We start from the raw sequence: 26,555 nt of genomic DNA, 5'->3' as shown, positions 1-26,555 counted from the left end.
CACTCGTGTACGATGACGTCAAACAGAGAAAAATTCCATAGGATTATATATTTATCACATGAACAGTCTTCTTATTTTTCTTTTGACGTAGATGGATCAAAATTATTGTAACAAATTGCATGAATTTCTTCGCGTTTTGTGTTTTATTTACACGGAGTACTTTCGTTTAACGGGTAAAGCGGCCCGTCACCCAGGAGATACTTTCATTCAGAAATCCCATTAAGTCGAAATTTTTGATACATGGAACGGTATCTCTACCAATCAGACATATGGACTCGGTCACGTGAATGTGTAAACCATTGTCTTGCGCTGTCGATGCCAAGGCAAGTCGGCCATCGGCGGACATAGCTTTCACGTTGCTAGCGACGGATATAGCCGTAGTGATTTAGAATATTTACCAATGAATTTATGAAGTAAAATGCAACGACATGATCGAAACAGTAATTCTCATTCTTAGGGATGCCATGGCTTTTGAAAATATCACATAAGTTTTCGACCTTAGCTAGCGCTAAAGATTCAGTTCGGTGACACACATATAGCTCAGGCCACATTGCATTTTTGTTTGTGGCCACGAACGCTGCCGTCACCGATCTCCGCTGGTGTCAGCTCGGATCCCGATCTCTAGTCAATTTTTTCTTCTGACGGACTTTTATTTTTGCAGCGACACATATCTCGCCCGTAGATACATCCTAATTTTGTTACTTGACGGAAACTCTGTTCTGTTGTGAGTGTCGTCTGAGTCAACTTTCGAAATACATCGGATTCCACAGCGCTGCACTGCAGAGATTACAGCTTGACAGCTGTCTGCGCTACAGCCTTACGCTGCAGGTTTGATTCCGAGCAAGAATTTACGGAACGTTTTGTGTGATGAAGGACATTTATAGTTGTTAGTCGAATGACTTTATGCTTTTGCCTCCTATGTCGTTTTCCCGAAGATTATACTGTACTCATTTATATTCAGTTGAACTTACGTTGAGGCAGGTTTCGGGTTTATCGCCAACCGGGATCGCCACCCGGGATCGCAAGGTACGACGTCCACATTGAGCCTTGCTTTATACGACTCGACTGAAGCCTAGCTGCGACGTTACTGAGCCATTAAAATAAAACGATCGACGGTATCCCCATTCGATTCTCGGGAAGAGCTATAGTTTTAGCCGGGAGTTTTAGCGACTCGGAATTTTGTTGGACATGCCTTTCATGTTTCCACGTGTGGATTTGTCGGGTCAACTTTTTGTAAAAATGTCATGAGAGCGCGGCATCGATCGCGACAAATCGGTCTGTGTCCGTCGCGACGTGCAGGTATGAACGGTACCATGCAGGAAAAAAGTTCCGGTTGATGACGTACAACAGGGGTAATATGGATTTCTTATCTGTGCTGGTGTACGTCACACAGGTGGAGATACGGGCCAGTTCATGTGATAAAAGACCATATCATGTAATTCAATATTTCACGTAAAACACCGCTTTCAAAAGTCTGTTTTTCAACTTGACGGTAGATTGGTCAATTGGATCAATGGCATTAGAAGGCATACTTGCACCTTCCAGTTTTTATATCATCTCCTACGATATAGTCCTTGTGTTTTATCACATGCACAAGTCAAGTTTATCGTCTTCGAACAAAAAATACGGGATTTATTCTCTGGTCGTTCTACGTCACGACAGCCCACGTCTATGTCATGAATTTCGGCGCGTCAGACCGTTTTTGCTTCTTTCTTCGGTGTGCTCATCAATGTAAACAAACAGCATGGCGGCCAGTATTTCTCCCACGATCAAAATGTGTCTGACGTGAAAAATATCGTAAACATTAATCATGACTTAGAGTCTGACTAAATACATCCAATAGGCAAATTTTTAGTCCTTGTGTTTTGGTTTTTTTCGCCAATATGGGGGTTCGTATTTGTATAGACCCCGCCGACGCCTGTACTTCGATGCACTTTTTGCTTTCAGTTTCATGCGGTAGACATACGGCTTCCTCTGCAACAGGGGGTCAAGTGCGGTGTCCAGTCATGTAATGAAATCAATATTTTCATAGACTACGACAATAATAATCAGAGTAATGAAAATACAATAGTGTACCGCCTGTATATTCCTAAGAAATTACGTGAATTATTTGCGGAAACGACGAACTCGAAGCTTGTCCTGTTACCCCGTGGGTTGCATGGTAACCAGGGTCAGGCGCGACGTTACCCAGTGTTCGCGCCGTCGAGATTCAGTCGTGTATCTTTGTCTCCGGTAAATTTCTAGGCCTATGCTATTTTTGAAATAGTGTATAACTTTGCGGAATATATGTGTAGACCGAGAGGTCGTCTGGCATTTGCTCAATAAACGAGAACGTGAACACCGTGTTCCTCTCACGCGACGGGGGACTGGAAATGATTGACAACTTGCCCACGGCGTATTGATATTATGCCTTAAGTAGTTCAAAAGTTTAAACACGGAATCGTCATCGAAAACGTCTTTTACTTTGCAAAAAATAACGAATTATTGGCTTGTGCATGTGATAAGTATATTCCCTAATATTTTTCTTCGTTCAGCTCGGAAAATACTCATGACGTAATGACCGTGTCACCACTTGTCTTCGACTCATGGTGACACGGTCATTACGTCACGAGTATTTTCCGAGCTGAACGAAGAAAAATATTAGGGAATAATATCTAATTACATCGCTGTTGTACAATCAATAATTGAAAAAGTTGGTTCTATGTGAAAATTGGCGTCTGTATTGCAAATAGTGAAGAAAATCGTCCAATGTTATTTTCTAAAAAAAATCCATGTACGATGCCATGGCAGATTTTACGTATGATGCTGTACGCAACTTAATAGTTTGCAATACACATAGATTCATTTACATCTTATTCCATTATTAATTACACCGAGGTCTTTGAAACTCAGTGACACCGTCACTAAAACAGTTTAAATATTTTTGTTATTTGGGATCATGCAAAATTGGTTTTAATAGTAACATGATAATTCCATTACGACCGTCTGATCGGTTGCGTATTTTTGAATGCTGATCAGAAGGCCTTTAGAATCACAACTGACATATAAGTATGTGTAGAAATGTTCTCGACGTCAGCTGTGAGATGTTTAACAGCTGACCAATACTGTATAAGTTTTATATTCAAGTATAAGAGTAACATGTAATAATATATGATTTATTTATCGCGCGTGTGTTAAGGGTGTCATTCGTCATCAACGTCTGTCTTTGCAGCGTAAACTGAGAAGAACAGGTCAAGGGGACATAGGGTGATCTTCGTCTATCGATCATTGATGACGATGATTGTGGTGGTAGTGATGGTGGTGGTGATGATGATGATGATGATGATGAAGGTGACTACGTAACGATAGCAACGTTAAATGGTGCTGTTTGACATTGTGATTGCACCGATAGGGCGGGTTGACAATAGGTTGATATTGGTCTCTCGAGCAACAATGATGATGATGTCGATAGTGATGACGATGACGACCATACTGACGATGTTACGACCACGGTAAAGTGCAAAACATTGCTATGATGTTCGATATTGTGATTGCACTAATAAGGTCTATACGATGACAATAGACGAATCACGATTTCGTAGGGACGATATCAATATGTATCAATCACACATAATGTATTTCATTTAGGGCTTACATTTGTATTAGCTACATCAAAGGTAAGATCAACTTACCTGGATCAACGCACGGTGGTTCCCTGACATCACAAAATTCCCACCTTACATTTGGATCAGTAGTATAACACCATGGTAAATCCGACCCGCCTGGGTTACGGCAATAGTTGCTATCTTCGACATTAATATTTTCAAAATTTGCTGTGGAATGAGGGTTGTTCGCCAACCAGTTTTGACATAGCCTTCCAGACACGGTGGTCGATTTCCTTCCACGATATTCAAGACCGGTTTGATCAGCAGAACAGTTTATTGCTACTGGCGTTACGGTTGTTGGTTCCGGACCAGGAGTCGGTACCGTAGTTTGTTGCGTCTTTGGTTTCGGTGAAAGGCACTGCAACTTTGGCAAGCCCACCGCACATCGTTCTTTGATTTCTTTTTTGTCGCTCGTATAGCACCAAGGCATAGCTGCACCATTCGGATTACGACAGTAACTGTGATCACCAAGCCCTTTGCCAGGTGCTGTAGATGGATTAACCTTAAATTTTGATGAATCCAAGGAATTCCAATTTTTACAGAAAGCCCCGCTTGATGCAGCAAACATATGGCCACGGTAATCTGCCCCATCTTCCTGTGCATAACATTCGATGCCTATGGAAAGCAAAGGTAAACATACACAATACTGCAAAGTGGCTGGATTAACTTGGTCGATTTATCATTATACTAGGGGATACATTTTATGCTGATTTCATAAATGGCACCCTAGGGTGTGCACAGTAATTCCTTTGACCAACAGAGGTAATGGCGTTTATTAAGGTTATTGACGGTTTAGCATACTTTCTAACTTTACTGGTAACAGTATTTGGCAAAACGTACTCGGAACCAATGATTTATACATTATGAGCGTTTTTTAAAACTCAGTATGGCGTGCAAAATGGTCCAACATTCAAAGTACAACATTGCCAGGTCCGTTAGGCATTTGTTGTTTGCACATTTAGTCGGACCATCTTGGACAACTTATAGTTAGCCGTGGTACAATGTGTGCAGCATGTGTAAGCGTAGCCCAGTGGTTTGGTTCAAGATCAACGCATTTGATGTACGCACGATCGGAACTAATTTAGGATAATTGGATCTTCATATTAGTAAAATTTCTCAAAAGTGTTAGGTGCCATATAGCTGAATGCTGCAATGTTACAAGTTACTTATTAAAACAACTTCGTAACTTTAAAAGAAAAGCAGACGAGCTTACGTCGGCTGGTTAAAACGACCTTCCTTCATCCTCCAATTATCCTAAATTAGTTCCTATCGTGTTTTTTAAGTGATGCACTTTGCTCAGTCGCTTTATCAAATCAAAATTAGGTATACTGTCACTCAGAATTTCATGACAGGAGTGTCATATTTCTCTACAATTTATCGATATCTACTATGGAACTTTTTGAAAGATCTTGTCAATGTATTTTCCATATAGTATTATCCCTGAAGAAAACTATTCAAGAAAACACAAAGTTTTTTTAACAAATATATTCTTATCTTGAAATACTATCGGGTAATAGTTCTCTTACTTGAATAACATTTCCTCATAACTGTAACACATGGAGTTTGCTGATGACTTTGCTGATATATCATATAAGAACACAAACCAAGGCTTTACAATTCGTCCCCAAATAAGAGTGAGTCCTACTACACTCACCTCTGCGGTCATAGTAATCGTATGTGGAGTCTTGTATCAAAGGAATGCCATCTAATGAATAACTTGCATTGTGTAACCAGCATCGACTTGTCAATGCTTCGTACGTAAAAGCCAGGCAATGAAAAGCGTCCAAACATAATTGTGCACACTCTTCGGTGGTCGTCTGCTGAGGCTCGGTGACCAATGCCGTCTTCGTGTTTGGAAAGCGTTGAAATTTCAGCGCCGTATTATTGCTGAGGGTACTGAAATCTACGTTAGAAACAACATATGGTTGACATTAATGGAAAAAACTCGCTGCTTGTTATTGCAGTGGACAATTTTGGGAATATTTCTCTTTTTCCTCTTAATAACTCAATGAAATTTGAAAGATTCAAAATGCTGTATTTAACTCTCATTGTCCTTCAAGGTAAAATTAGGGCAAAACTACGCACGGTATGGAAAACGGGTATTTTAAATTAAATCCTGCTTTTTATACATATTTGATACCCAAACAAACAACTGGGCATTGGCATCTACACTTCACAAGCTTTCCGTGATAGGAACTGTTATCTCATGAACTCATCTACTTGTGTGACATTGAACAGCGGTATGAAATCCACATTATCCCTGTTCGACGTCATGCAGCCGGTCCTATTTTCAGCCTGGAGATACGGCATCACCCCAACTGTTTGACTGCGTTCGCGCATAGCAAAGCACTGCACATGCACCTGTGCAATAATACACAAAACATCTAATACTGAGAGCGCGAAAATATTCAACTACCTCGGACTATAATTAGTAACGTATACAACCAAAATTCACCGGGTAAAACGAATATGGGACGGAATGCCACACATTTTGTCGCCTGACGGCTCAAAAGGTCACGAAATCTGCCGTAAGACTGCTGCTACTGCTGGCGTCCAGACGACCCTACTCAAGTCGGACGGAATGCCCTTCACTATGGTTGAAGCGCGAGCCGAACTGGAGGAAGACATTCGCGCAGACATTGGCCGAAGAACTCAGCGTGACGGAAACGAACGTCTTTTAATGAGAGGCGAATAGATCTGGCTCGGACTGTGACCATAGTTCACCTTCCGACAATGACCCTAGATTCGTGATGCGTCAAATTTTATGAGATCGACAAACAACACCTCGTCAAGGAACAACGGATAAAAAATGTCGTAAAAGCTACAAGTGTGCTGTCAACCATTTTCCAAAACGGATGGCAGCAATGCGACCAACCGAGACGAGACGTTAGTACGAAATTGCACTGGACGAACTTGACGCAAACCTCGGCAATTTTTATTTGCAGGTAGTGGGCAAAGAGATAGAACAGAATATGAACCGGACATTTTATCGTCTCCGCATGTCCGAGATTTTGTCGGGGGTTCTCAAATAATGTCTTCTGTTGCAATATGATCACCATCAAGCCGAGTACGTCAGGGCAACTGCGTCTTTTCGACGGGTTACACAGAACGTGCGCATAAGAAGTCGCTTCTACTCCAGCTGGGGCAACGGTCGTCGCCACAAATATCAACATGGTTGTGTCTGCCGGTGAGAACCCTCTTAAGCAGCAATCGATGCTTTTTTAGGCTCGCCCCTCAACAGCTGTACAATAAACATCGCAATAAAGATCGGTGCGTCGATGTATCCAGCACAGAAATGAAGGGAAGTTGCTGTCATTTTAGCGACAACAGCAGTCAAAGACAGCCCAGCTAAAATCTCAGTTGGCTGCGAAAACAGTCCCTTTTACGACTGTCCATCCAAACCTGATTCTCGGCCAGATTTATCACTTGCTTGGAGGGTGCGGCAGACGTGCATGACTCACAGCGCGAGGCAAAGGTTGACATCTTTATGCTGGTATTATCATGCCCACGTCTCTGATCTCGATATTGCGATTGGTAGTCATGACGAAAAAAGTATCAAAGTTCCAAATCAACAGAATTTGTTAATCAAAGAACTTTGAATTCATTTGAAAAATACCATGGTTTTATACATTAATATAAATATATGGGGACTTCTGTCTATTGTTCAAAATATGAATTGCCACCGAAATATATAAGCAAACTCTATTACTAATAAATGGTATTTAACTACTGTTTTCCAACGTAGAAACTCTCATTTTTTTAAGTCGAGGATAGTTAGAAAAGGTGTTTTTAGAAACAGATTTGAAAAACATTCTTACCATGATAAATCCTCTCAAAATATACGTAGTCATTGTCGTCTGTTAGAAAGAATACAATCGTGTCCTTGTTTCCAGGATTGATATAACACTCTTTACTTTCGTGATCGTAATCGAACGATAGACATACAAACTCGCTGAAACCTAAACACGTCAAAGCACAGATCTCACTTGAAGCATTTGCGATCATAATCGCACCTGTTGGGGACAATCGTTTTGAGTTTGTTGTCTTGAAAGCCATTAAACCTGAAGATGAAGAAAAATGTTATTTGGATTGAGTAAAATATCTTAAATCTACAATGTAGAATAGAATGTCGCTACGGGGTTACGAAAAAAATGGCAGATCGCAGCGTCGTAAAGCGCTGCTGGTTTGCAGCAGCTTGGGAGCTTGCACCTCATTGGTTGACGGTCATTATGTACACCAATGTGAAAAGTCTGAGACTAGACCTACCAAAGGCTATTCTGTAGCTGATTGACTGTTCGGAAAGGATTCAATAATTGACTTATCTTGGGATACATCGTTAACAATGCGATGTTTCCGGTTTTCGAATTTACTTTAAATTGCCTATAGGTACCATGGTATGTTAGCAATTATCTATGACTTCTAGCTTTGCCGAGCTCGAGACTGGCATCCGCAATGAAAACGCCTTTTACAGGAGGGCACACACACTCTACATGTATATCAATTGTGATTTATCGATTGTGGAACTTTTGAACGTGCTCTTGATGTGATACTCGGGCCATGATTCCTATTTTGGACTGTGCGCGTATAATTGGTATAAATATATGTGAGGTCTACTTCGACGACGTTTTTGTAAGAAGGCTGCCTGTCATAGACAAGTTGGAAGTCATTGATAATGTTGCAAACTCAAGCAATCTTCCAGCAATTTCAAGCAGATTTTAAAAGACCCAGCCGTTTAAAAAGTAATCTGGGACAATTTCTGTAGTATGCCGATAATGTCGAAGTCGAGTGTACAAAGAAGTGAATAAAATAGAGACGCAAATTAATTTGTGCGCGATAACTTACACGCTGGATAAGCAACAGATAATTGGCAAGCTGTGAGGTTATCAGAGAACGAATACTACACATGGTACAGAGAGTGACATTTTTAATATTCTCTGTATGATTAGGAAAAAAAGGCAGAAAAAGGAATTCGTTTCTCGGAGGCTGGTCTTCGACATTGGCAGGTCTCATGTGAAACCAACACATATTATACGTACCACATGTAGTGAAGTGCTCATCACTACCGTCTGGACAGTCATCGATGCCATCGCAAACCATATCACGAGTTATGCAGGTACCAGTTTGATCTTTGCATTTAAATTCCTCGTCATTGCAGTCTATTACGAGAGGATATGGGCAAAGTTGAGCGTTTTGCAATACACATTATCGTATTTTGAGACTCAGAAGTGCACAGAAAAAATCAAGTAAGATTTTATTACATGCCTCGAGGTGAATGCAAATCAGTGCATTGATTTGAAAAGGAACATCCGGGATGTTAGCGGGCCGGTGAATGATGTACTGACCGGTTTCGATGGTTACCCGGGCCAGTGAAGCCTTTCGATGTTTTCGACGTCAAAGTATACGCTTAACGCTAGATGTAAAATATCCATGCGCGCACTGCTATTTGGACTTTGGTTAAAATCTGTTTGATGGTGATCGATAATGGTAAAATTACTTAAAAATGCCCTGCATGTAACTAAATATCATATAGCGTTAACTGTGAAGAGGCATGTAATAAAAATAGTATTGCCTGAATACATGGGTTTATGTGCTCTCGCAGCAGGAGACAATTTGCCCTCTTGGCGTCGGGCAAATTGTCAAATGCTCTCGGGCACCTAAACCCATGTATTCAGGCAATAATATATAATAGTGAACATATATCGTCTTGTCTTTAGGACGATAACGCCTGTTAGTCACAACAAGGCACTTTGAGTTACCAGAAACTTGCCTTTTCTGTTCTGTCACCACGTGACCTGTTCTGGCGAATCACAGAAATAAGCATAGGTGTCATATTATGTAATTTCATCGCAATGTCTTTCACCTCATGGAATGCAAGTTCTATAACTAAGGTGTAAACAAAATCTCACTTGTATTTCACAAAATAGAATAATGTACTTGTCACAGACGGACTATATCAAATGACAGAATAGATAAATTATGTTTCCACGCTTTCCATGCAGTGAAATCATAACCTAAAAACTGCTCAGGATCAGGAAAGTACATTATTATCGTAAAGTTGTCCCGAAAAGATAAAAAGAAAAAAGGATTTCCTGAAAGTCGGGGAAAGAAATTGGTGAGTAGTATTACCGCAATTTGCTTCATCTTCGCCATAATAACAGTCAGTCTTCCTATCACACTTCCACCTTCCGTCAATGCAGTATCCTTTAGGACTACCAGATAGACAACGAAACTGATTACTGCCGCACGTACCTAGGTTAGAATGTATAAATGAATATATATATATATATATATATATATATATATATATAATATATATATATATATATATATATAATATATTCATGTGATATATATATATATATATATATATATATATATATATATATATATATATATATATATATATATATATATATATATATATATATATATATATGTATATATCACATGAACTGGCCCGTATCTCCACATGTGTGACGTACACCAGCACAGATAAGAAATCCTTTTCCTGTAATGTAACCGTTCATACATGCATGCACATCGCGACACAGACCGATTTGTCTTGATCGATGCCGTGCTCTCATAACATTTTTACAAAGAGGTGACCTGATAAATCCAGAAATGGAATCACAGAAGGCATTTCCAACGAAATTTCGAGTGGCTAAAGCTTTAGCTATGCCCAAGAATCGAATGAGGATACCGTCGATAGTTTTATTGGCTCAGTAAAGTCACGTCAATGTGGACATCGTCATACCTCGCGATCGCCGAGCGAAGTCGTACCTGGCGATCCCGGTTGGCGATTAACCCGAAAGATACACATTAACGTAAGTTCATACCGTTTAATCTTCGGGAAAGCGACATAAAAGACACACGCATAAAGTCATTCGACGATAAATTTCCTTCACTACACAAATTATTCCGTTTGTTTCTCAATCGGAATCAAACCTGCAGCGTAAGGCTGTAGTGAAGACATAAGCTGTCGAGCTCAAGCCGTAACCATACAGTGCAGCGCTGTAGAATCCGATGTATTACGAAAGTTGACTCGGACAACACCCATAACAGAACAGAGTTCCCACCAAGTAACAAAATTGTGATGTACCTACGGGCGATATATGTGCCACAGCAAATATCAAAGTTCGTAAGACGAAAACATCGACGACCGAGATGGCCACCGGCGGAGACCAGTGACAGCAGTGCTGCGCCCACTACAAGCGTACGCTGTGTTTGTCATCGATCAGAATCTTTCGGGCTCGCCAAGGTCGTAAACTTGTGATATTTTAAAAGCCAGGGCATCTCTAAGAATGATAACTACTGTTTCGAACGTTTCGTTGCATTAATTTCATAAATATAACTGTAAATATTCTAAATAACTCAAAATACTATGGCTATCCGTCGCTAGCGCGGTGAAAGCTATGTCCGCCGATGGCCGACTTGCATTGGCATCGGTCCAGTGCGAGACAGTGATTGACATGTATGTCTGATTGATGGAGATACCATTTGATGTATAACAATTTCAGCTTAATCGGATTTGTGAATGAAAGTATACCAGTAAACATTTGCACATCTCCTGGGTGACAGGCCGCTTTACTCATTAAATGAAAGTAATCCGCGTAAATAAAACACAAAATCGCGACAAAAATCATGCAATTTGTTACAATAATCTTGATCCATCCACAACAAAAACAAATAAGTAGACTGTTTATGGGATAAATATATAATCCCATGTTTTTTTTTTCTATTTGATGTCATCTTATACGAGTGTTTTTCGCAGAGCCGCACAACTCCTCTCCTTCGGCAAGGAGTTGTACGGCTCCGCGACAAAACATTCATATACGATGACGTCAAAGAGAGAAAAATACCATGGGATTATATATATATATATATATATATATATATATATATATATATATATATATATATATATATATATATATATATATATATATATATATATATAATGATATAGTTTATATATACATACATACAGATATATAGATATATATATATACATATATAGATATGGATATACATATATATATACAAGTATAGAGATGTCCTCGTGGGAAATTACAGTGTTTATGCTAAGCAGAGCGTTACAAATTCGGATAGTTTTCAATCGGATTCGAACCCACAACATACGGCATCAGTCGCCTAGCTGAGAGGCCACAGACAGAACCACTCGGCTAAATCTCCACTCCCAAAAAAGAGTGGTTCAATAGCCGGCTAAGTTGTTACATTTTTTCTGACTGAGACCGCTCAACCCGTTGTAGAGTTCGTGAAGCACTCACGCACGCATGCTCACTATCATACATCGCACAATAAAAAAAATTACTTCAAGTACAAAGCAATGAAACTTAAGTAACAGATTACATTGAGAATGGCGTTAAACCACTTACCATAGTCGCAGTTGTCTTCATCGCTCATATCTTGGCAGTGGTTGATTCCGTCACAGACAAGGTACCGCTTGATGCATAGTGTGCCATTTTTGCATGTGAAGTCACTGGGTAGGCAGGGAGCTACGAATACAAATGACACTTTTATCACAGTGGCAGTCAAACAAACTCTTTGGGATTTCCGTTATTATCCCCGATAGTTCTGTCTCCGACTGAAACACACAAGCATAATCCCTGTCGTTGCAGGTCTGATATGCAAACTTTAATACGCGTTGGTCATGTACAGAATATTTATAGGACGTTGAACAGTTGTTCTTTAACAGGCTTACCAGTGACTCATGTGTCAAGAAAAGTATATAATCATGCAAGGACGTGACCTACCATAATAAGGGAGAACTGAATCCTCATCTACTACACGTATCCTTCGATGTTCCGACTTCAGGATCTCTGTTTTTCGAATTTTATTTGTGTTGCAGACAGTAACCGTCGGGAATGTCAGCTTTGGTACGGTTACAAGGTCAAACTAGGAAAACAGGGAAAACACGAGAGGAAATAAGTAAGTAAGTAAGTAAGTAAGTAAGTAAGTAAGTAAGTAAGTCAGTCAGTAAGTAAGTAACGTAAAAAGTAAGTAAGTGAGTGAGTAAGTAACTAAGTAAGTAAGCAAGCAAGTAAGTAAGTATCTAAGTAAGTAAGTAAGTGAATGTTGTGTGAATGTTGTGTGGGTGAGTGAATTGTTGTTGTTTCTCTATTCCTCTCAATAAGAGGAGAGTTACGCAACACAATTAAATCATATTATAAGTACATAACTAAAGACGACAGCTATGAACAAATTAGCTGACTTGACCCTACAGGTTAAGGTTGAACATCTAGTCATGGAGAATAATCAAGATATTGACCACAAATTTCAATATTTACTTTAATCATCAAGGCACACTTGTGTAAATTTAAAGCCAATTCTTGAAATATTGCATAATAGTGTGGTTCTTGAAAGTTACGTTCGTTATCTTGTAAAATACAGATGACAAAGTCTCTGTCATTTGAGTAAAATAAAGTGTCAGCAAATTTACATTAATAGAATCAAAAACTGTTGTTCAGAAAGTGTCTCTTTGTTCAACAGTGTAATTGCAGGAAGTTAACAAATAGGTTAAGGAATCTCCAACATCAAATTGACATTTTGTGCACTCTGTTGGTTCTGGAGAAGCCAGAATTTTTATAATTCTATAAACAGTTGACCTATAATATGGGAAATCGCGTGAAACAGTACATAAGTAGAAAGGTACAAGTTTGTTGTGTAACAGAAAAAATAAACAAATCATCTCTTCTTTCCAATGTCTGTGTCTAAGGGTTACACTCGTTTTCATTCATAGTTTCTTTAACAATAGTTTTCCGATGTGCTTTAAGAGGAGAGTATGTGGTTGCATAAAATGCATGGGAAAAAGCATAAAAGGTTGACTTTCGACATAATTCTATGATTAAATCAGTAATAAAGCTAAAGTGTGTGAGTGAGTGAACGAGTGTGTGTAGGTGTGTATGTAGGTGTGTATGTAGGTTTGTAGGTAGGTAGGTAGGCATTGGGATTGTATGTTTGTTTTGTTTTTGTTTTTTGTTTTTTTTTTTTTTTTTTTGTAATTTTTATTTTTACTCACAAAAACAGAACAAAACAAAAACAAAGTAAAACAAAACAAAAACAACACAGAAAAAAACAGCCTAATTAGGCTTTACAAGATTTTCTATTTCACTCCACTTAACTTCAAATTTGCTTCGCTTACTTACACCATCGACTGCTTTACACTCAATTACATACTTGTGTCTAACAATTGATAGAAACGCCTCAAAAGTTGGTATTTTGTTATTCTGTTTACAGGTATACAAAAAGAACTTAGCTTGCAAAATAATATAGTTTACCATCACTAATTTGTCGTGGTTGAGGATACCCAGATAAATTACAGGTCTGGTTAAACTGATATTTACATTTCTGAAAAAATAACTTTTTACACGTACCCAGAAATCTTTTGAATATCTACAATCAATAAAGAGATGGTCTTTTGTTTGAATTGATGCATTGCAAAAATTACACAGATTACTTTCTACTACATTCATTCTAAACAGACTATCATTTGTAAAAATCAAATTATTTAGCAGCTTTTGTTGAAAACATCTCACTGACGATTCAGTTATCACATGTTTTGTGATACGACAGTGTTTGACCCAATCATCATTGCTCAGAGTAAAAGTATCACAGAAATATTTTCTTGCTTCCGTTTTCTTAAGATGTTTTAGTAATATTATCTCATAATACTGTTTAGTAGTGATTTTTGTACAGTCATAACATACATCCCCATGATATAAGTATGGTTTTAAAGGTGCATTTAAGGATCTATTATCCGAAGATGTCACTCTGAGCTCAATAGGAGTAGCCTTCGCTAAACACCAAAGCTTAAAAATCATATTTTCTGTAAAATTTGCATGACGTAAAATGTTAACATTTTCTTGTATAATGGGCAAGTTATCCTCAGTAAAAATATCATGAACGTACATGAAACCATTTGTGAACAAGTCATTAAAGTACACTGAATCTCCTCCAATACGAATATTCTTATTGTTCCAAATTATTTTACCACTTTCAATCACATTCTGATGGTCCCATTTTTTCACATCAGCCCACATTCGAAAAATATCTATGTAAAAAATTGGCAAATTTGATGGAATATCATGTATATCATAATTACAACAAATCAAAAGTTTCCCTCCTGTCTTCCGAAGATAATATAATGGTATCAGTTTCCACTGTCCCTTTGAAAGATAAAACCGTTTGATCCAAGTTAATTTATTGGCCTGAGACCAGGACAGCAGGTGAGTGAGACCAAAGCCCCCATCTTTCCACAGGGAACACATCGTATTGTTGTTCCGCTTAGGCTTCTTGCCATTCCAGAAACTCATTTAAAATGCTGTGAAGTTTTGAGAGAAAATACTCTGGAAGATGCAGAAGGGAAACTTGATACAGAAACTTTGGAATGATAAGCGTATTCAAAATTGTAATTTTTCCAATAAGAGTAAGATTTCTACTTCTCCACATGGTAAGTATCTGTTTGACATTTCTGAATTTGTCGTAAAAATTTAGCTTATTTGCTTCAGAAATATTGTAGGAAAAATATACACCAAGTGCTTTGAAAACTTTTGTAACTTTTAAACCAATGGGACTATCTGTTCTATGCCTATCACTGCCCAACCAGAATACAAATGTCTTGTCTCTGTTCACACAGAGACCGGAACATTGTGCAAATGTATCAATGACAGCCATAAAAGTGGCAACAGAATGTTCATTTTCTAAAACAACTGTTGTATCATCTGCAAATTGTACAATTTTAATTTCATCAGTTAAAATATTAAAACCTCGTATGTTTTCATCTTGTTTTACCATTAAACTCAGTACTTCCACTGTTATAATAAAGAGATATGGTGAAAGAGGGTCACCTTGACGACTCCTCTTTTTAAGTCAAAATATCTTGAAGTGAAACTATTATGAACAACACAACTCTTAATATTCGCATAAAGTACTGTGAACCAACGTCTTAGTGAAGGACCAAAACCAAACTTCTCTAAACATTTCAAAACAAAATCCCAATTCAGGGAGTCAAATGCTTTCTGAAAATCAAGCAATAAGAGAACACCAGGTATATTTCTTTCTTTTGTATAGTGCATTATGTCAGCAATCAGGCGAATAGCTTCCCCGATATAACTGTTTTTTACGTAACCAGTTTGTGAAGGACTTACAATAGAAGGCAAACAATTTTTGACTCGAAAAGCAATGACTTTTGAAACAAGCTTGCTGTCAACATTTATCAGAGAAATCGGGCGCCAGTTCTTGAGTTTGGACCGATCTGAGTTACTTTTCTCAATCAATGTAATAATACTCTGTTTCTGAGTCTCACTCATGCTACCTTTTTCATATGCAAAATTTGCGACATCGACAAGAGTGGGCCCAATGATATTCCAAAATTTACGGTAAAACTCAACCGTTAAACCATCATTTCCTGGGGATTTCCCTGCCTTAAAAGTAGACAGGACCTTCTCAAACTCTTGCAAAGTGATATGACCTTCACAAGAAGCTCTTTCCAAATCTGAAATACAAGGGATGTTATCATTTGAAAGAAAAAAATTCGCACTATGATCATCAATTTTTCTTTCTGAGTACAGACACTTAGAATTTCTTTACCGTTTGTGACAATATCACCACTTTCAATGTCAAGTTTTCTAATGTGCTTTTTCTTGTGATTTCTTTTTTCTAAATTAAGGAAATATTTTGAACCTTTCTCTCCATCTTCATGCCATCTGATTTTAGATCTAATAATTGCACCTTTGGTTTTATATTCAATCATCTGATCGTACTGTTGCTTAATTTCTTCATATTTGGCAGTTTTCATCAGTAGGACTTTCACTCAACAATGCATCTATCTCATGTAATGTTTTCTCAAGCTTTAAAAATTCCACTTTTCGCTCTCTGGATTTCATTTTCGAATATGACATTGTAAACTTGCGTATTTCCATTTTAACAAGATCCCATATTACACATAAATCTTCAGAATAATCAGTATAATCATGAATCCACTTAACAATGTTATTTTCCATTTTCTGACAATAAACCTGATCATCCAATAAGCTAGAATTAAAAATCCAGTAGCCAGGACCTCTCCTTTGGTCAAAGTTATCTCTATCTAAACACAGGACAATCGCTGAGTGGTCAGAACAAACACTTGGCGTAATATTCACTGCTTTCACATCATCATGGAGGTGGTGTGAAATTAACCAAAAATCAATACGTGACTGCATAAAAGGATTTCTTTGCCTAAAGGTGAACCTGGTTTTATCACCATGTTTGGTGCGAAAAATATCTTGAAGATCCAGAACTATGATGAGCTGCTCAATTTGTGAAATTACAGAATGTTTCGCAGTGACATACTCAGCCCAGCTTCTACTACTACATCGATCAACAGCTGACAAGCTACAATTGAAATCTCCACCAATCACAATATTTGACATCTGATGAGGATTACAATTGGTTAGCAAGTTCAGAATTCGCTGAAAGAATTCGACTTGACAGTGAATATTTGTAGCAGGTGCATAAAGATTACATAACAGGAAAGTATCACCTTCAATCATTACATCCAGAATAATATAACGACCATCGTCGTCACAGGTCACGTTTCTTACACTGATATCAATATTTTTTGAAAACAGAATTGCTGTACCCTTGCTGTGCACTGAACCGTGAGAAAAGAAAATTCTCCCCTCACCCCATTGCTGCTGCCAAAACAATTCATCCGATTTTTTACTATACGTTTCCTGTAGAAAATAAAACTGTGAATTTTGATTTTTTAACCAATTAAATACTTTTTTCCGTTTGAGAAAATCTCTGATTCCACGTGTATTTAAAGAAATAAATTTTACTGTCATAGAATGTTACGTATACCGTTCATTTGTGGCTCTACTCGTCTCTTCTTTCAATCGTTGTCCAGTAACTTCTCCTTGCTTCTGGGCCTGTATACAATCTGTTCTCTATGTACAGTCTATCAACTACCATCCTCACGCGTTTATTGTCTTTTTTCACTGCTTTCATGACTGGGTAGAGACTTTTCCGCACCTGACGGATCTCATCTGGAAAATCTTCTGATATCCCGAAATGGGTTCCCCGCAGATTCCACGCCGACGTCCTCACGACTTCTCGATCTTTATAGAAGTTGAACTTCGCAATGATCGGACGAGGCGTAGCACGTCCATGAATATGCCGAGTTTTTGTGTTTATGCGATGTACTCTGTCCAGTTTTATCGTTTGAACCTGTTCCTTAGGTAACTTCAGCTCTTTAACCAAAAAATCTTGCAGTTTACGTTCTGATTCGCTGTCTGTTTCTTGTGGATTATCCTGTATGTTGTAAAATACTAGATTGTCTCTCCTACCTCTTGATTCCAGGTCTATAGAACGATGTTTCAATTCAGCGTTTATCCTCTTTTGCTGTTCCAGCTCACCTTTGAGTTCTTTTATTTCTTGTCCTTGTTTTTGTACAGTTTTCTTCAAGTCTGAAACTTCTTCTTCATAAAACTGTTGGCTTTTAGCTATGTTCACACATTGAAGTTCAATCTTCTCAACTTTGCTTTCCACTAGCAACAGTTGGTCCAATTTCTTGTTGATAATCTGCATCCATTGTCCATGAATGCAAGAGTGTGAACATTGTTCAGGTGTTTCTGTTGTCTCAATGTCGCTGAGTGTTTGATCGCCATGTTGAATGTCATCATCAACGTCATGGTGTGAAGCAGATGATTTTTCCCTCTTCCGTTTGGCTGGCGACTCCAAAGCAGAGTTATCTGGTGACCCAAGTCTGCCGAAGAACGATGATATCTTTTGTGACGCCATTTGGGAGGAAGCGTGGCCAGGAAGGGAAAAACAGAGGGAAAAAACACAGAGCGTAGAAAATGTGTGTCTACACTCCACCACGTCGAAGAGCGCCCCCTCCCGGATTGTATGTTTGTGATTTGCACGATTGGAATAATTCTTCAGGAATCTAACAAACCATCTTTTATTTAATATTTTCAGAAAATCTACAGCACAGGATTCATCTGCTTAACAGAGAGAGTAAACAGCATACACTTATGGCATAAAAAGGCTACTGTACATTCTAAGCATTTTCATATATATATATATATATATATATATATATATATATATATATATATATATATATATATATATATATATATATATATATGTATATGTGCTCAATACTTGTATGGCATAGCCATTTGCGGTAAAAATTGATAGCAAGTTGAAAACAGGATTTAGGCGTTACTAAGAGTTTCACGCAACATGCTTCCTCTGTAGTGATCATCAGACGGCTTTTTGGAGTAACCGCTCTTAACGTTTCAAATTCCTAACGCAATGGCCGCTTATAAACAGTGAGCGAAAATATGTACCACAATGTAATGTATTAGGCAAAATATTGTTCAAAGTTCGTATTATAATATATAATACTATTGATCCATTTTCTTGTAAAATGAGATAAGCTATTGTCCAGATGATATCTCTCCTAATACGGTAAAAATAATTTGAAAAGAAACACAGTTGCCATATTGATAATTTGATCGAAATAAAAAATTGATATGCATCATGCTCGCCTTTTACCATTTTTTCTCCTAGTCTGAATAAAAACGGTGCATGTTTGTCTGAATAATGTTTCCGCTAATAGAAAATTGCAACAACATGATCGCCCGGCGGTCATTCTATATTTGAACAAATTGAAGGACACACTATTAGAACAAATTGAAGGACACATTATTAGATGTTGTACAACAGCTATGTCAGGGGAATGGCTCAAAAATAATGCGCAGTTGGAAACAACACCTGTGTCCGTCAATTTCTCCCCTGTGCCGTGTTTTGATGGACTGAAGTATGTAAAGTAAATCATGCTGTCGGCATCGGTACAGACAATGTTTTTAATAGTAATGATAAAGATTATAAATTGTTCATTTAACAACATAATCGAATATGAACTGACATTATAGTGATATCACCCTTAAATAGTGTGACGATAAATTAAAAACGATAGCAGCAGTAATTATTTTGGAATATTCACCATTTATTAACTCTTAACAGCTAATACACATATTTTGAATGATCACGTTGAATAAAGGTGTTACAGTTAACGAAGTAGGAAGACGATCTCTGGTATAGCATTACTCATATGCAAGCGTTTAATGATTCTTTTCAGAGCCATATTACCTTTTAATCGGGGTTCTAACTTTCTCGTCATATCACACTGACCTTTTTATCTATTATCCGCAGGGCGATAAAATATATCTACATACGCAACTATCTGTTCAGTTAATTCGAGTTCTTGCATACGAATTTCGCAGTCGGTTGAGATAACTCAAATGAAAACATAGCAGCCTTAGGTTTCATTGCTCCCAATAACAATTTTTATAAGTAATATTTCTCTCAGTATCATGATTTTAATAGGTATATTTCAAAGTCAATTAATTTTCAGAAGTGCTGGGATCAGAAGCTAAATAGTTCTTTTACCGGTTCCATAACGCAGGGTATGTCACTCATAGAACTCTATGGTAGATTACATCCTGACCTATATTGTGGCTTGCAAATTTGTGTCATTCTTCTATAACAATCCCTTGTACAACACAAATCAGTATGCTTTCGTTGTTTTGAGTGTATATATATGGTGTTTGATATAGCCACTGCAATGCATTGTGGGATAACCTTGTCTCTATATTATTATAAAAATTACTCCTTCCTTCCTCCTAGAAAAAGTCTAAGTAATTTAGCAGATGGCACTTTGGAACCTTTGACACCATCATGCACTGTACTTGACATAATACATTTTGCGAATAATGTGTTGTGTTTGTCATGCCTGGAAAATGACATGTTCTTTCATTTCAACAAATCTGACCTATCGACAATACACGTAATAGATTACCCTATGGCCTTCTTACATATGATGCTGTCATTTTTCTGGCAATGAAACGCTACTAGCTGTCAAATTTATTGTGTTGTTGTGAACTGAACAACTTGGGCGCCAGATCTGGGTCACGGTGCATTAAGGAGTGGGCAACAATATGACGAAGATAGTTCGACGCTTTGTGGTACCGTACCGGTCTTGTAGAATAACATTTACTTTATTTTTAACAAGCATCCCGACAGAGAATACTTACTGTCCACAAGAAGAATTCTTCCATTTCTCTACTGGCGCGCCTAATCACCAACGAATTAGATAACCCCTACGTTTAAACCCGTCGTAGAAAAAAATCAAGTGTATGAGAATTAAAAAAAAAACATTTCCTACAAGAGTGTCAGAGAATTATGTCAGATTAATCTATAACAACAGTTCCTGCAATTAGGTTGTATTCAACGTCGCGACTATACGGGGATGTGAAATGTGCACAACAAGGAAGGTGATAAAACTGTACAGTCGTTCAAAACAAAATTTAATGTTCTGAAGTACATCTTACTAATTAGGACTTCATAGAACATTCATCACCCTAATGTCATTTTTGATAATAATTGATTCTGTCAATTTTATCATTGTGTTGTCAAATTGAGCAATTTCAGCTGAACACACCACTGAACACAGTGACTCGGGGATGCGTAAGCGATATAATTTGCCAATTACAGTGTCATCGATATAATGTGACTCTCCCATGATTTGTAGAAGTCAGTCGAAAGTTCATAGAGGCGTTTAAACTAAGGGATGTACCTTTTCATGGTCCATGGGGTGATATGAAGATTGTGCGAAAAGGTGATACTGTGCGAGTGTAAGGTATAAATTGATAGATTTCTACGACCCACGTGGCAAATGCTTGAGGGTTCTATGAACGTAGTAAAAAACAACCAAGGAAGAACGATAGATTATCTTTTGTTTAAAATTGCAACATATTATTATTATTTACTCTGTATGATTGTCATTATAGAAAGTAAACCAACCGTTGGATGTCATTTGTTGAACTGAATTATCCTACGAACAGAGGAAAATACCGTTTCTTATTCCATTTTATTGTTCAACTACAAAGGCCCTGGGCGATTTCTCTTCTTTCTTTTGCTAAGCAGAGTATTCGCCCATACCCATCGCCCGTGGGATAGAAACAAATATAAAATCCAGTGCAGCAAAGGATATACTATCAATTATAAAGAGAAGAAAAACAGGACTCTGAATATGCCTTTATTAAAGTAGATGTACTTGTTGAAAAGTTTGTGATATTTTAAATAACAAATAAAAGCCGAGAAAGATAAAACGTCCTTAGCTATAAACTGAAATGAGGGCACTTTTTATATCAATCACTGGTGGAATAATATTTGTAGTAATGATACCGTATGGGTGATTCCTTACAAATACTGGTATTTTTGACAGATATTCCCTGCTATTTTTGTTGAGCCCACTATAAAATTTGCATTCGGTCTTCACACACCAGCTTCGTATGTTGTTCGTCACGATTCAAGCGGCGGTCGCATGAGTCGAAAATCGAAAGTCGTAATAGACATTATATTTGATAGGAGGCGATCGATAAAATTCGCTCATGGAGAAACTTGCAGATTCACATCATTATTATTCACATTCAAACATTTAATGTGTGTGAAGACTGGTAGTGTTTCTTCTTGCTTGTTTGTTTGTTTGTTGGGCAACTTTGGCTATTGTTATGTAGGTCATTTCCCCCACACTCATCATGACCTGAGTTCAATTAGTCTAGAACATTCCCAAGGTCACTGCCCTTGATGACCTCACAACCTTGAATTCAATTAGTCATGTTTGGAATGTTCTGGAAAGTTGATTAGTTGTGTAAGGGAGATAATTTTAGAACAGTAATTAGCATGTCAATAAAAGTTCTAGATTGTTCTTACATGCCTTTATAAAAGGGACGTGCACAGCTTCCAGTCAGACTTTTGGGATCGTGTCTCTTGTGTGTTACTAAACTCCAGCAGTAGTCATTCTCAAGACTTTTCAAGACCTTCACTGTCAACGCTGGATTTATACTGTGGACTTTGTGCAGCTTCAAGCCTGCAAGCCAAAGGACTGTTCATTCATTCGACTGACTGTTACAACTCTGAGACTGGAGCTTTGCCGTCCCAGCTGAGATAAGTAGTCTGTACACTTTTAAAGCTTTACTCTATCCCTAACTTAGCAATTAGTTTTATTTTTGTAATAAATTCTGTTTAAACGTTATTTGCTGAGTTCACCCTTTTGTTCGTTTTCTCTGCACGTAACAAATTGGGGGCTCGTCCGGGAGACGAATATTTTGAGCCGTTTGACAACATTTTGACAGCCTTTTCAAAACTACTGTATACTGTGAACTCAGGCGAAATTTAATCATGGCGGAATTTAAACCAGACGAATTTATGGATGACCTTGATCAGGACGCATTTAATTCCCTCAGAAAAGACAACCTCATAGCACTGGCAAATTTCCTTAAAGTAGATGTCAAAAGATCTATGCGCAAGCGAGAAATTCAATTCAAGATTGCAAAACATTTAGTTAATTCTGGCCATTTTGAAGAGTCTGCCTTAAAAGATTATGAGCCTGAGTCTTCCTTCGAACTCAAAAAATTAGAATTAGAAATTCAGGCAGATTTGGAGCTTAAAAATTGGCATTAGAAAAAGAAAAATACAAATGCAATTACAAATGAAAGAAAAAGAATTGCAAAGGAAGAAAGACAGAAAGAAAAAGAAAGGCAGGAAAGATTAGAAATGGAAGAAAGACAGAAAGAGAGGGAATTGGAAATGAAAGAAAAAGAATTGCAAATGGAAGAAAGACAAAGGGAGAAAGAAAGAGAGGAAAAAGAAAAGGAAAGAGAATTAGCAGAACACCAACTGCAGTTAGAAATGAGACGTTTAGAGCTTAGAAAGTCAGGAAAATTCTTCCCTTCAGACAATTTTGACATCACTAAGCATTTCAGGTTAGTTCCCCCTTTCCAAGAAAAGGATGTTGATAAATATTTTCTCCATTTGAGAAAATTGCTCAGAGTCTGAATTGGCCTAAGGAGTCCTGGTCTATGCTTTTGCAGAGTGCTTTGGTGGGTAAAGCCAGAGAAATTTACATTCAGTTGTCAGTAGAGCAGGCTTCAGATTATGATTCTGTGAAGGAATTAATTCTCAAGGGCTATGAGTTGGTGCCTGAAGCTTACCGTCAGAAATTTAGGGATTGTGAGAAGGTGAAGGATCAAACTTATGTTGAATTTGCTCGAACAAAAGAACAACTGTTTGATCGCTGGTGTTCTTCTGAAAAGGTCAGTCAGAATTATGACAAATTACGACAGCTCGTTTTGATTGAGGAATTTAAAAGGTGCATCCGGAGTGACATCAAGACATTTATCAATGAACAAAGGCAGATACATTGGAGGTTGCTGCACGTTTGGCCGATGATTATTCATTGACCCACAAATCTTCATTTCTCCAGCAAACCATCCCAGTCCTTTTCATACAGAAACAATGCAGGTAAATTTAACTCCTCCTTTTCATCCAAGAATTTCTCAAAGGAAAGTAGGAAATCAAATGACAACAGTTCACAAAATTCAAGTAACACTCACACATCATCAGATCCCAAGTCTCAATCTCCTTCTGACAAACAGTTCGGTACACTTTCTTGTAATTATTGTAAGAAAGACGGCCATTTAATGTCAGAGTGTTTCAAATTGAAAAGAAACGTGAAGGTCAAAGTGGTCAAGTGGATCTAAGCCCACCGGCTTTATTTCTTCATCAACTCAATTAGAGTCTAATAATGTGTGCAACACATTTTCTGAGGTTAAACCCTCTTATCCCCAATTAATGAGGTCAAGGTCAATTCTTCTCAAGATAGCATTATGGGTATTTTCGAACCATTTATTCATGATGGTTTTATATCACTTTCTAGTGATTTCTCTTCCGCTACCCCTGTCAAAATTTTAAGAGATACCGGGGCTTCCCAGTCTCTTTTGTTGGCAGATACCCTGCCGTTTTCTGAAAAGTCATTTTCAGGTTCTAAAGTTCTTATTAAGGGGTAGATTGTAATGACTACATTCCTGTTCCTCTCCATAATGTCTATTTGTCTTCGGACTTTGTTTCTGGACCTGTGACTTTAGGTATTAGGCCTTTTTTGCCTTTTGAAGGGATTCACCTTCTTCTTGGAAACGACCTTGCTGGGGACAAGGTCATTACTAATCCACTTGTGACTGATAATCCTAGTTTAGATCAGGATCCAGAGCCAATTGAACAAGAGATACCCGATTTATTTCCTTCATGTGCCATTACTCGAGCCATGTCAAAGAAACTTCCGAGAATCAAAATACTCTCAAAAATAATGTCACAGATGTTGACTTAAATGACACCTTTCTCAGTCAGGTGTTTGACACGGATCATTCCGTTATCCCTCGTGGATTTGAAACTTCCAGTAAAACTTCTGCTGACCAAAGTCAGACATTTTCTAGATCAAATCTCATTGCAGAACAACACAAAGACCCAGATATTTTGTCTTTGTTTGACAGGTTAGATGATGAAGGTAAAACTTCAGATAGCTCTGTTTCCTATTATACAAATCTGGTATTCTCATGCGTAAATGGAGACCTCCAGATGTTTGGTTGATGACGATTGGGCTATAAAACATCAAATTGTGGTTCCAAAGCCCTACCATGCTGAAATATTGCGCCTGGCCCATGAAATGCCCTGGGCTGGTCACTTAGGAGTCAGGAAAACTTATCATAAAATTCTCAGTCACTTTTATTGGCCTAATCTCAGGCAGGATGTAGCACATTTCTGTAAAACTTGTCACACATGTCAAATGGTAGGAAAGCCAAATCAGACCATTCCAAAGGCCCCTTACAGCCAATTCCTGCATTTCAAGAACCATTTAGTAGGATACTAATAGACTGTGTTGGGCCCCTACCAAAAACAAGATCAGGAAATGAGTACATGCTGACAATAATGTGTACATCAACTCGGTTCCCAGAGCCATACACTAGAAAAGAAAAAAAAAAAAAAAAAAAAAAAAATAAAAAATAAAAAAAACAAACAAAAAAAAGAAAAATAAAGACAAAGACTATAGTGAAAGCTTTAGTCAAATTTTTCACTTTATTTGGCCTCCCTAAATGTGTCCAGTCCGATCAAGGCTCCAACTTTATGTCTGGTATTTTTCAACAAGTAATGGATCAGCTAGGCATTAAACAGTATAGGTCATCCGCCTATCATCCAGAAAGTCAGGGTGCTCTTGAGCGATTTCATCAAACTTTGAAAAACATGATTAGGACCTACTGTTTTGACACAGAGAAGCAGTGGGATGAAGGAATTCATTTTTTGCTCTTTGCTGTTAGAGAGTCAATTCAAGAGTCTCTTGGTTTTAGCCCATTTGAGCTTGTATTTGGACATACAGTCCGTGGCCCACTTAAGCTCGTTAAAGAGAAATTCCTATCAGACGATGATGATTGTCTGAATATTTTGCAATATGTGTCAGATTTTCGTACGAAACTCTCTAGAGCATGTGAATTAGCCAGAGAAAATCTTGAGTCATCTCAGCAGTCAATGAAAATCAAATATGATAAAAGCACCTCAAAACGGAAGTTTGAACCAGGTCAAAAAGTTCTTGTTCTACTTCCAATTCCTGGCAAACCACTCCATGCTCGTTACTTTGGGCCATACCTAATTGATAAGAAATTGAGTGATTTAAATTACATCATAATAACACCTGACAGGCGAAAACAAAAACAGCTATGTCACATAAATATGCTTAAGCCATATTTGGATAGGGATAATCCTACTATAACTCAGCCTGTCAGTGCAGTCAGTTCAAACCATTATGAAGATAGTGATACTGAAACTGACTTGAGTGAAAATACTCTAAACTCAAAGCTGGGCTCGGTCAAGCTTCAGAACTCAGAAATCCTGGAGAAGCTGGAGTCTACAAAGTTGGCACACCTCCAGCCAGAACAACAACAACAGGTGAAAGAACTGCTCCATGAATATAAACACCTGTTTCAAGATGTTCCAACGAGGACAAAC

At 37.9% G+C, this 26,555-nt stretch overlaps 1 protein-coding gene across 2 annotated transcripts in view; it reads right to left on the bottom strand.

The window, feature by feature from the left end:
* Positions 1 to 26,555, bottom strand: part of LOC139123186 (uncharacterized) — a 57,612-nt gene that overhangs the window by 19,593 nt on the left and 11,464 nt on the right. For both annotated transcript variants that reach the window (XM_070689283.1, XM_070689284.1), the window contains exons 2-8: positions 12,419 to 12,560; positions 12,041 to 12,160; positions 9,771 to 9,893; positions 8,681 to 8,800; positions 7,463 to 7,705; positions 5,299 to 5,547; positions 3,672 to 4,259 (exon numbers count right to left, since the gene is read on the bottom strand). In XM_070689283.1, coding sequence (XP_070545384.1) covers positions 3,672 to 4,259; positions 5,299 to 5,547; positions 7,463 to 7,705; positions 8,681 to 8,800; positions 9,771 to 9,893; positions 12,041 to 12,160; positions 12,419 to 12,560 — 1,585 coding nt within the window. The remainder of the gene's footprint in view (positions 1 to 3,671; positions 4,260 to 5,298; positions 5,548 to 7,462; positions 7,706 to 8,680; positions 8,801 to 9,770; positions 9,894 to 12,040; positions 12,161 to 12,418; positions 12,561 to 26,555) is intronic.

Source organism: Ptychodera flava, chromosome 22 (genome assembly GCF_041260155.1).
Source record: "Ptychodera flava strain L36383 chromosome 22, AS_Pfla_20210202, whole genome shotgun sequence".
Lineage (NCBI taxonomy): Eukaryota > Metazoa > Hemichordata > Enteropneusta > Ptychoderidae > Ptychodera > Ptychodera flava.
Note: the sequence above shows the minus strand (reverse complement) of the source record. Positions and strands in the feature narration are given on the sequence as shown.